The sequence below is a fragment of the Xenopus tropicalis genome, chromosome 4, assembly GCF_000004195.4.
Source record: "Xenopus tropicalis strain Nigerian chromosome 4, UCB_Xtro_10.0, whole genome shotgun sequence".
NCBI lineage: Eukaryota > Metazoa > Chordata > Amphibia > Anura > Pipidae > Xenopus > Xenopus tropicalis.
The window spans coordinates 47,792,090-47,803,949 of NC_030680.2; the positions used below are offsets into that span (position 1 = coordinate 47,792,090).

The following is an 11,860-nucleotide window of genomic DNA, read 5'->3' on the forward strand; positions in this document are numbered from 1 at the left end:
CCTATCTGAGTTCTTTGAAAGGGTTTGGCTGGGGCATGGTTATGATACCATCTAGCTTTGATGTTTTTAATGTCTTCTGTGCTTGTCACCCTATCTGAGTTCTTTGAAAGGGTTTGGCTGGGGCATGGTTATTATACCATCTAGCTTTGATGTTTTTAATGTCTTCTGTGCTTGTTGTCACCCTATCTGAGTTCTTTGAAAGGGTTTGGCTGGGGCATGGTTATGATACCATCTAGCTTTGATGTTTTTAATGTCTTCTGTGCTTGTCACCCTATCTGAGTTCTTTGAAAGGGTTTGGCTGGGGCATGGTTATGATACCATCTAGCTTTGATGTTTTTAATGTCTTCTGTGCTTGTCCCCCTATCTGAGTTCTTTGAAAGGGTTTGGCTGGGGCATGGTTATGATACCATCTAGCTTTGATGTTTTTAATGTCTTCTGTGCTTGTTGTCACCCTATCTGAGTTCTTTGAAAGGGTTTGGCTGGGGCATGGTTATGATACCATCTAGCTTTGATGTTTTTAATGTCTTCTGTGCTTGTTGTCACACTATCTGAGTTCTTTGAAAGGGTTTGGCTGGGGCATGGTTATTATACCATCTAGCTTTGATGTTTTTAATGTCTTCTGTGCTTGTTGTCACCCTATCTGAGTTCTTTGGAAGGGTTTGGCTGGGGCATGGTTATGATACCATCTAGCTTTGATGTTTTTAATGTCTTCTGTGCTTGTCACCCTATCTGAGTTCTTTGAAAGGGTTTGGCTGGGGCATGGTTATTATACCATCTAGCTTTGATGTTTTTAATGTCTTCTGTGCTTGTTGTCACCCTATCTTAGTTCTTTGAAAGGGTTTGCCTGGGGCATGGTTATGATACCATCTATCTAAGATACTTTTTCTGTCTTCTGTGCTTGGTACGCTATCTTTGATTTTTTAAAGGTTCTGCCTCAGGATTGGTTATGATACCATCTATCTAACATATTTTTTCTGTCCTCTGTGCTTCAGTGGCTGCAACAAAAAAACCATAATTTTTTAGGAATGTACACATTCCTGATTTTTCAGGGTTCTGCAACGGCGGCAAAATCGTATCTTTTATGGTCACCACAGGTGATCGAAAAGGTAGGACAAACCTGGGCCCACACTGCAGAATCAGTGTTTTTTGGTTCACGTTACTGTACATTGAATTACCTCTGCCTGACCATGCACGTGCGCACAAGCACGGTGACTGCTAAACACACCACTACAGAAATATTCCCACCGACGGGACGAACGTCCTGGAGGTGACAAGCAACTAGTAAAAACTAATATTCGCACACTTGACAGTATCATTAAAGCTTTTTGCGTTTTTTTTCGTTGCAGTAAACGCGGCGTTTTGTCTTTGCGTGTGAACCGGCCGTAACCTTTACACGACTTGATTGGAATGTAGATGCCGGACTTTTTAAAGCAGTTTATTACATAAGTTTAGGAATGTAGTGTGTTTTCTCCCCTTAACAGCACAAAACGCAACGCTGTGTCAACAACGTATTTTTCAGAGAAATTTTTGCCCTTGATGCCCCTCCTGCATGCCACTGTCCAGGTCGTGGCACCCTTTAAACAACTTTAAAATCAGTTTTCTGGCCAGAGATTGCTTTTCTAGGTTTTAAAGTTCGCCTTCCCATTGAAGTCTATGGGGTTCGCAAAGTTCGCGAACGTTCGCACTTTTCGGCGAAAGTTCGCGAACGGGTTCGCGAACATTTTTTTTTAGGTTCGCTACATCCCTACTGAGCATGCACATTCCCTAAATCTTACAAAAGTTGGTCTAACTCTCTTTCAATAAAGCCCTATCAATTTATCAATTGTATCATGCATGTAAGCACTTCATATGGTTTCTCTCATCCTCCCACCTAGACCTGTAGTTGTGTATGGCTATGCTCTCCCTGTTTATATTCAATTCTGCAACTGTACTGTATTCGGCATTTGGAATCATTACAAAGTGGAAAGAAAAGTCACACTATAAGGATTTAGCTAAAGTCTAGCTCTAAGCTCAAAGTGCCAGAGCAGGACTTCAGTTTTTTAGGGAGCAGTCAGACAGCACTGTGATTGGTTGGCTTGTACACATGTTTAGTTGTGAACAGGCAGAGACTAGAGCAAGCAGGCAGGGGAAAGAAGAAAATTGTCGATCCCTAACCCGAAAAGAAGTAGATCCCTAACCTCAGGTCATTGACAACAGCCAAGAACAGACTGAGCATGTGCAGTAGTTGGCAAGACAAAAGATGGAGCACTGCTGTGGGCATCTTCAAAGGCAAGGATCTTTATTTCTATAGAGCAGGGATCCCCAACCTTTATTACCCCGTGAGCCACATTCAGCTGCAAAACTTGTTCGTGAGCAACACAATATGTGAACAGTAGTGCAAACACAATTTTTAATAATAATTGGCATACACTATATTAAAATGAGCTCTGTGGGTACAGATGGGAGGCAGAATGGCACACTGGAGCTCTGAGGGTACAGATGGGAGGCAGAATGGCACACCGGAGCACTGAGCATACAGATGGGAGGCAGTATGGCACACTGGAGCACTGAGGGTATAGATGGGAGGCAGAATGGCATACTGGTGGACTGAGGGTACAGATGGGAGCACACTGGAGCACTGAAGGTACAGATCGGAAGCAGTATGGCACAGAAGCCGCAAGGATATATAGAGAAGAGAGAATGGCAGGAAGAGGAGATTGTGGACAGGAATATGGCACAGCGGAACAGGGGAAAAAAGAAATGTAAGATGTTAAACATTTTAGAAACATATTTCTGCAGGAATAGTGATATACAGTAAGTGGTGACACAAATAAGACTGGGCAGCATTGAAACTATCTGGTGCAAAGTGATCATGTGGGGCTGGAAAGCAAAATTGTACAAAAAGGGTAATGGGTGACAGAGGAGTTACAGAGAATGTGAAATATTAAATTTGGCACAGCAGTGGCATGGGCTGGGGTAAAGGGATTGTGCTGTTATAATTGCTCACTTGGACATGAAGGGAGGGGCTGGAAACCTAAGGAGAGACCCATCGCAGTAAGGCTTTGGATTTTTTTGTAATACTGATCTTTTCTCTCTGTCCCTACCCAGCACCTCCTGTCAAATTCAGCAGTGAGCAAGAGGGGCTGGGAAGAGTTGCAGAGAATAGATGGTGCTGTTATAACTCACTGACAGGAGGTTTACAGGTCTGATTCTGATCTTTTCTCTCTGTCCCTACCCAGCACCTCCTGTCAAATTCAGCAGTGAGCAAGAGGGGCTGGGAAGAGGTGCAGAGAATAGATGGTGCTGTTATAACTCACTGACAGGAGGCTTACAGGTCTGATTCTGATCTTTTCTCTCTGTCCCTTCCCAGCCCCTCCTGTTCCCTTAACGATCGTTCCTAGCCCCCCCCCCCTGCTCCCTCAGGATCGTTTCAAGCCCCCCCCCTGCTCCCTCAGCAATTGTTCCTAGCCCCCCCTGCTCCCTCACGATTGTTCCCCTGCTCCCTCAGCAATTGTTCCTAGCCCCCCCTGCTCCCTCACCAATCGGGCTTCCTGTCAAACCCCACACAGAAAGATCTTTTCTTTCACAATCCCTTCCCAGCCCCTCCTGCTCACTGCTGAATTTGACAGGAGGTGCTGGGTAGGGATAGAGAGAAAAAATTGTGCTTTTATAACTCAGTGTGGTATTTGACAGGAGGCCCGATCGGTGAGGGAGCAGGGGGGGGCTAGGAATGATCGGTGAGGGAGCAAGGGGGGGGCTAGGAACGATCGGTGAGGGAGCAGGAGGGGCTGGGAACAGATGGAGTGAAAAGATTGTGCAGACAGTAATCCACCTGCAAAGAGGCCTACGCGAGCAACATCAAATGTGGCCGCGAGCGAGCTACGGCTTGGGGATCCCTGCTATAGAGCTTTGGTGATGTTGGGCTGGTACAACAGCTTAAAAATGTGTTTTTGTTAGTTTTATAGAAAGAAGGGCAGTGGGTACTGACATTCCAGGCACATTATAAACAGTCAAATGCAGTCTATATTTACAACACCAGCACATTAGTTGTAGCAAGATGCAGTGGGTACAGGGCAGTGCAGAAATGGAGTGAAGTTTTTTTTTTTTTTTAAAGGTGCCAAACAAGGGGAGGCTTAGCCTTCCATAGCCTTATAGAAAATCTGCACATGAGAGCAGCTACACAAAACAGTAATCTGAGACCAGCCACACTGCTGCAGTTCAACATGTATTGCTATATCAGCACCTTAGAAATGCAACCTGGTGACAGGGTTTCAATAGGAAAAGAAAGGAGTGTATAAAGTAGCTTCTTACCTGTCAATTGTATGGAAAGGGCTTAAGAAATATTTTCAACATACAATCATTCATCACCCAAGATGCTGCCAAAATTCTTATTCACTCTTATTATATCACACCTAGACTACTGTCACCCACTGCTAATTGGCCTTCCCCTTCAGAGACTGTCCCCTCTCCAGTCCATAATGAATACAGCTGCCAGGCTCATACATCTCTCCAACCTCTGCCATGCCACTCTGCCAGTCCCTGCACTGGCTTCCGATACCTCCAGGATACAATTCAAACTAATGACTCTCACATTCAAAGTAGTCCATAACTCTGCCCCACCCTACATCTCTGAACTTTGTATCTCTAGATACAAACCAACCAGCTTGTTATGATTCACAAAAGCATATAAAGCGTTAAGCGCGCTAATTAGCTCGTAAAATCTGTGCGTAGTTTAGCACCTAATTGGGGGAGGCGTTAGGCATTGTGATTTTTGAGTGTGTGTAAAGGCAAGATGGAGTTTGCTATGGGCTTTTTGTTGGATTTAGAGGAGAATCAGCAAGTCCCTGAACATCCTAGAGTGATACATCCTTTTTAGGGAAAGGTCCACTCTAGAGGGCTTAACGGAGGATGAAGTCATCAGTCGCTACAGGCTAAATAGAGCTGAATTTTTGGCCACAGGAAATTTCCGGAGGGTTGGAGGGGTCTACGGGGGGGGGGTGTCACAGCCTACTTTTTCATGGTGCCTTGTCAAGGTAATGGATGCAATCCGCTCTGTGTCTGGGAATTTAATCTCATTTCCCCAAAATCGAAACGTGTGGAACACCGTGAAAAGGCAGTTTTATGGCGTAAGGGGCATGGGTCCAGCAGAAAAAACAATTGACCAGCACAACAAGTGTGATGCAAGCGGGGCCTAGCCCCTGCGTGTTTATTCAAGAATAGCAGCAACGTTTCGGCGCGTACCCCTTCATCAGGCATAAAAAACCAGTGGAGTGAACATGATTAAATAGTCTCACACTTCATTAGTATACATAATTATGTAATTAGCATATTTAACCTTTAAACAATCTGTAAAAAAAACCTAGCTCTAATAAAAAGGATGATAGCTTAGTGCAATTAAGACAGAAATTGAGTAAAAAAAAGTTGTTTTAACCCCCCAGGTAATTATCCAGCAATTGATGCCTTTGAAGCTTCTGTGATGATGGAGGTGGAAAAAAGCCTATGCATTAAGCAGTTTAAATCCTCTAATATTTCTTATAGTGAGAGAAAGGCTTTACAAACTTTAAAAAATAATACATCACAAAAGCAGACAAAGGGGGTGGTACAGTTCTCTTAAATAGATCTGATTATGAAATGGAAGCGCACCAGCAGTTAAAAAATCCTTTACATTACGAACAGTTACACGCTGACCCTACAGTTAGGTTTAAAACTGAGTTAAACATTTTTTTGAATGCTGCGGTGATGGAGGGAATAATCTGAGGATTTGTATAACTTGTTATTGGTTGATTATCTTAATATTCCTTACATATACTTCCTTCCAAAAATTCATAAAAGTGTTTTAAATCCTCCAGGGAGACCCATAGTGTCTAACATAGGGTCACTCTTTCAACCACTGGCATGCTATGTGGATATGGCCCTACAGGAAATAATACCATTCCTAACCTACTGTTTATGGGATACTACTCAATTTTGAAATTTAATTGTGCCCCCTAGTGATGATTTTTTGCTCTGTTCTCTTGACATCAAGGACGTGGATTAATTAAAAAATCAGTGTTAAAATATTGGGGTGTCTTAAAGGCAGACCCCAAGTTGGGTAAATTGTTTAACAATCCCTCAATGTTTTCATACAGGAAAGGTAAAATAGTGGGTGAATTGGTAAAATCGAGAGTAAGTAATAGAAAGACTGATAGAGATGAAAGGGAAAAAGAAGGTACATATGCATGTGCTAACTGTAGCCACTGTAATGGTATTATATGTGGGGATAATGTAATACATCCACATAATGGCTCAAAATGCCTATCAAAGGGACCTTTCATTGTAATAGCAAAAATGTGGTGTATTACATTAAATGCCCCTGTGGATTAGGCTATGTAGGCCAGACTAGCTGTGCAGTACGTGTGCAGCTTAATGAACATAAATCTATGACTCGGAATTATAAACCCCCAGATAGAGGAACGGAAACGGAACCAGGTAAAAAACTTGGGAAAGAGAAAAGAGAGAAAAGGGAACCAACATTGGCCAAACACTTTTTTGAGTGTGGCCATAAGGTTTTGCAGCTTAGGTGGCAAATATTGGAACAAATTAAAGGAAGGGAGGGTCAAGACACTAAGAGAATTTTATTACAAAAGGAATGTTATTGGATTTGGGACCCAAAAACTAAACATCCTAGGGGTTTAAACGGAGAGTGTATAATGTCATGCTTTTTATGATTGCATGGTAGGATCATGAGAATGGTTAATTATGTACATATTCTTTTCTGCAGTATAAAATATGACTGATGAATTATGCAGTGCTTCAGGGACAGGTAATTTTCCTGTTTCAGGTTTAATTGTCTTCTGTTTCAGGGTTAGTTTATTTGGTAATATTTTGGTAACATTGTTACCTTGAAACTTTAGTGACTCCTATTGTTGCCAATATTGAATGTACTAAGTGACAATAATGGATATTAATATTAATATTATTGGAATGATGTCTTTTTTCATGAAGGTTTCACTTATGGACATTGCTCTGATTTATTGAGAAGTGGTATTATGAATTTGCATTTGTACACTTTCAAATGGTTTTTTACAGATTGTTTAAAGGTTAACTATGCTAATTACACAATTATGTATGCTAATGAAGTGTGAGACTGTTTAATCATGTTCACTGCACTGGTTTGTATGCCTGACAAAGGGGTACGCCCCCGAAACGTTGCTGCTATTCTTGAATTAACATGCAGGGACTAAGGCCCGCTTGCATCACACTTGTTGTGCCAGTCAATTGTTTTTTCTGCTGGACTGTGCTGGGAGTGCTGACTCTCTGGGCTGTGCACCGAATAAGAATTGCTGGAGGAGGAAAGGGTGTGCTGGGTGAACTTTCCTTGTTGTAAGTGGCATGGGTGCAATTGATTGCACCCGTGCGGCGTTAAACCCCCCCCATGACAGGAAGCACATTTTCTGCAACAGGAAGAGCTACCACTCCCTCGATGTACAAGTGGTGTGCACAAATGAATATTCTCAGCATCGTGTCTGGCTTCCTCGGCTCCTCTCACTATGCTTACATCTAAAGGCAGTCCAGGATTTATGATGCTTTTGAAACCGGACAAATGCCTCATGGGTGGCTGTTAAGTAAGTATTTGTGTCATGTCTAGCACAACTTGCCCACATTTGCTTTCTGTCTCCCACTGTCAAAACAGGCCCTGCCTGCCATAAGCTTGTTTTGCAATTGCAAAAGTGCCCTCTTTTTCCAGAGGGAGAGTCAAAGCAGCTACTTGTAGTGTCAGCTATCAGTCTCACACGCTCACATCTGCTGCAAAAGGGACATGTTTTGACAGAGGGAGACTGGAAGCAGCTTATTTGTTTGCAGCATCTTATTACATCTTATTTTATTTCAGGAGATGCTGGTTACCCGTGCTCTAGGTGGCTCATCACCCCCATTCACAGGCCGCGTACGCGGGCTGAGTGTGCTTTTAACGAAGCACATGTCAGAACGCGGTCTATGATTGAGCGGACATTTGGGGTCCTTAAAAGCCGCTTCCACTGCCTGGATAAGTCGGGAGGCAGCTTAATGTACAGCCCGTATAAAGTTTCCCAAATTGTGGCTGTGTGTGCTGTACTGCACAATCTTGCTAACGGGCATGGCTTACCTGGCAATGTGGCTGAGGACCTGGATGACCCCATACATCCCCAAGATCCTGTCTGAGGTGCGGATGCCAGAGGGAATCAAGTCCGGGCACAAATCGTTACCAATTACTTTTCCTGTAAGTACCTACAATCTTTAATCCCATAAACAAAAAATACCAAACAACTTCTCCAAAAAAAAAGAAAGGTTTTAATTTAAAGGGAAATTAGTTGCCCACTTACAAAAGAAATGCTCCTTTCTTTTATTTCTCACAGCAGTAGTGAGTGGCAACAAAGGCTGATGTGGATTTAAGCAGGCGATTCCCTCACCCCCAACACAAATAGCAAAAAGAGAAATAACTATTTACAAAGAACATAGGCCTAATGTGTATTAATATTATTTCTTAATACATCATTTGGTAGAGCGTGTTGGCTTAATTTCCTTTTGCCCATGTGCTATGGTCTATAGCAAGGAAATTTGCTTTTCCATAAGTGCATTTTGATTTGCCAACAATGCCACATTTCTTGTTGGACTTTTAAGTGCTCCTGGTGCAGGCTTAACATAGTGGCCTCGTACGCAGCTTGTCGTGCCTGGCTCTAATTGTAGGCGTTAGTGGCAACACAAAAGTCCACAGGTAATGTGTCCATCTTTTCCATTAAAGATTTGTGGTGCCGAATTAGGGCTCTGTGGAACCTGAATGTTTGTTCTTCCATTTCAGGATGGCATTGTGGGGAGTGGAGCAGATTAGAGGAGGACTGTCCAGCAGAGCGTCTGTGGCCACCTTTTTGAAAAATGTTTAAATGTTTGTAATGATGTTCATGATGCCAGGCAAACTTCATGGACAATGTTTCTCATTTGTTTTACAACATGACAAAGTTAATTTTGCAAAAACTATTTGTGGACATTGATTCATTCCAAATGAGCAAAAAAGGTAAATTGTTTTGCAATACAGAGTGCAAGGGCAAAATCAAGTTGAAAAGATTGACTGTCCAAAAATACAAGATGAACTGACTGCACCTAACCCAGCAAGACACACTTGTCCAATAACCACCTATCTTATTAGCAATAAACTGCACTTTTGTAATTGAAACACCTGCAATATACAGGGACACAATCCACAATTATGCCACTGCACAAGCCTAACACAAAATCCAGGTCCAACAAAATTTGGTAACAAAAATACCTGGAATCGGAGCAAATGACAATTGTCTGCGTCTGCTTGTGCCAGGTGGTGATAAGGATGGATCTGTTTTAGAAAATGTTGTATTACATTAATATTAAACTTCTCTGCAAGAGTAAACACACTTGTATTGTCGGAATCAAAGATGCCAGACACACCACTCGCGCTGTCTCCATGGATAAAAGGTATGAGCTGCCCCTCATACCTGCGGAAAAATATTTTCTTGGAAGGGCCACCTCCAGTTTCAGACCTAAATAAAATATATGAATGATTTTATTGTGTTGCCTACAATAAGCAAGCCATAACAACGCACTCACTTTTTGTTCCTCATTGTTGCCCCAATCAATTCCCTTTTCTTTCAAGTGTAACAATACTAAAGGTGGCCATACACCAGCAGATCCGCTCGCTTGGCGATGTCGCCAAGCGAGCGGATCTTCCCCCGATATCCCCACCTACGGGTGGGCGATATCGGGGAGCATTTAGGTAAAAAAAAAAATAATCCGATCGTTTGACCCTGGGGCCAAACGATCGGATTATGTGGGCGGCAATGGGGCAGTCGGATCGGGGACCGCATCAACGAGCCGATGCGGTCCCCGATCCGACCGGATTTTCTAACCTGGCCGATCGAGATCTGGCCAATTTCAGGCCAGATATCGGTCGGCCAGGCCGCTCTGCCCTGCCCATACACGGGCCGATTAGCTGCCGAATCGGTCCAAGGGACCGATATCGGCAGCTATAGTCGGCCCGTGTATGGCCACCTTAAGGCATGCTCTGTCACAAACCCTACTTAAATGCTGCAAGTTGCTGCTAAGTGGCATATTTGCCAATGATTGTATCAAACACAGACACAATTTTCTCCACCAGAGCCTCATTCTCAAATTCTGAAAAATTGAGATTGTGGAGCCTGCTCTCCTGCTGTTTTTTCCTGCTCCTTTTTGGTGATGAGGAGAGGGGGTGGGGAAGTTCCTCACTTCCTCTCCACTGGCTTCCTCTGGCTGATAATCCTTATCTGTGCCCTCCATATCAGAAACGTCTGGGCTGCTGATGAAGCCAGGCCTCTCTCAGTGTCAGTGTCACTGCTGGAGCCATGTGACAGATGTGAGATTCTTCAGGCCCCGGCCTACCTTGGTGTTTTGCCACCTTTTTTCAGCCTGCCACTGCTGGCTTCAGCATCGCTCTCATCACTCCTCTCCATCGCTTGTGTCGTGTTGGGTTGCGCACCTGCACCTTGCGCGCTCTCCATCTCTACACTCACAGCGCAACTGCAGGAAATGGCGTTAGTCATGTGGTATATGATGCGTAACACTTGGGTACAGAATTTTGCGCGTTAATACTGTGTGCGTCAATTACCGCGCATGCGTCAATTACTGCACAAAAACGCTCTTCGTGAGTTAAATAACGCAAAAAGCATCGCGTCTAAATTTTGACACGTGTCCGTTTAGTGAATCATGCGTTAGTGAATCATGCGATAACATTTTTAACGCATGCTATAAATAGCGCTTGTTTTAGCACCCTTTAGTGAATCGGCCCCAAGGTGTAAATAGTAGGATTGTTATGGGAGCCCTTAATCTCTATGGGAGATGTTACTTCAATGCACACATTGGCTAAAAAAAAAAAAAACCCTCACCACACCTGTTATAAACCTCTACATTTTTTATCTATCTTACAGAATCAGCATATATGTTATTCTCTGCTTTACAATGGTACTAAAGCACACAGAAGAAACTGGTTTTGACTGAGAATTACCACGGAAGACTGGGTAACATAATTAGAGAGAATGCAATGTTATCATCAACATTTATTTATAAAGCGCCAACATATTCCGCAGCGCTGTACAATAAGTGGGTTTCATACATTGGACATACAGAGTAACATATAAACCAATCAATAACCGATACAAGAGGTGAAGAGAGCCCTGCCCAAAAGAACTTACAGTCTCATTACTCTTTATGTCTGTCCTGCTTATAGTCACCATACTTAAATATAATGTGCAAAGCTGTGCTAAACCTCTGTCATTGCTTACTAATCTGATGGGGGGGGGGCTGCATAATGTATTTTTCACGTTCTGTTTGCCAAATTTACAACCTGTACACAATTCAATGCAGCAATCACCAACAGCACTCACTCACCTTCTGCAGATCCTTGAGGAAACTGGAAAAGCTGATCTGCAACAGGTTTCCTATAATGGGGAGAGTTAGAGGACCAGGAGGGAAATTATTTGGCCGAGATTTCTTCCAGTACATGAAGCATAATAGAGCCAAACAGAACACAACTGCAGTGCTGAACTCCATGACAGGCTCCTATGTTGAGCTTCTTTTCACTCACAATAGTCACAAAGTACAACCCCGAGCCCCTACCCTCCCTACACAGGAATCCGACTGGGACTTTGTTCTGACACATGCAGCCTGTACAGACTAATGAATTTTATGTTGGCAGTAAAGTACGCCAGGATTCACTGTCTTAATTTTGTCTTTACAACAAAATTACATTTAATTTAAAAAGACAAACAACTTAAGCTCTTTTAGTAAGTATTTTTGAAAAGGACACTATCTCCATATTGCTCAGTTTATGTATTTATTTATATTTTCCTCCCTAATAAACAAA

The 11,860-nt window shown here is 42.9% G+C and overlaps 1 protein-coding gene and 1 long non-coding RNA gene across 2 annotated transcripts in view; one reads left to right on the forward strand and one right to left on the reverse strand.

Moving 5' to 3' along the window:
- cyp2j2 (cytochrome P450 family 2 subfamily J member 2) overlaps positions 1-11,571 on the reverse strand; it is a 120,346-nt gene extending 108,775 nt beyond the window's left edge. Inside the window, exon 1 of the mRNA XM_031900740.1 lies at positions 11,386-11,571. Coding sequence (XP_031756600.1) covers positions 11,386-11,547 — 162 coding nt within the window. The 5' untranslated portion in view covers positions 11,548-11,571. The remainder of the gene's footprint in view (positions 1-11,385) is intronic.
- On the forward strand, positions 7,228-8,967 carry LOC105945484. The gene is made up of 3 exons (XR_001169050.3): positions 7,228-7,583; positions 7,850-8,215; positions 8,795-8,967. It is a non-coding gene; the product is annotated as an uncharacterized LOC105945484 (long non-coding RNA).
- Positions 11,572-11,860: the final 289 nt, after the last annotated feature.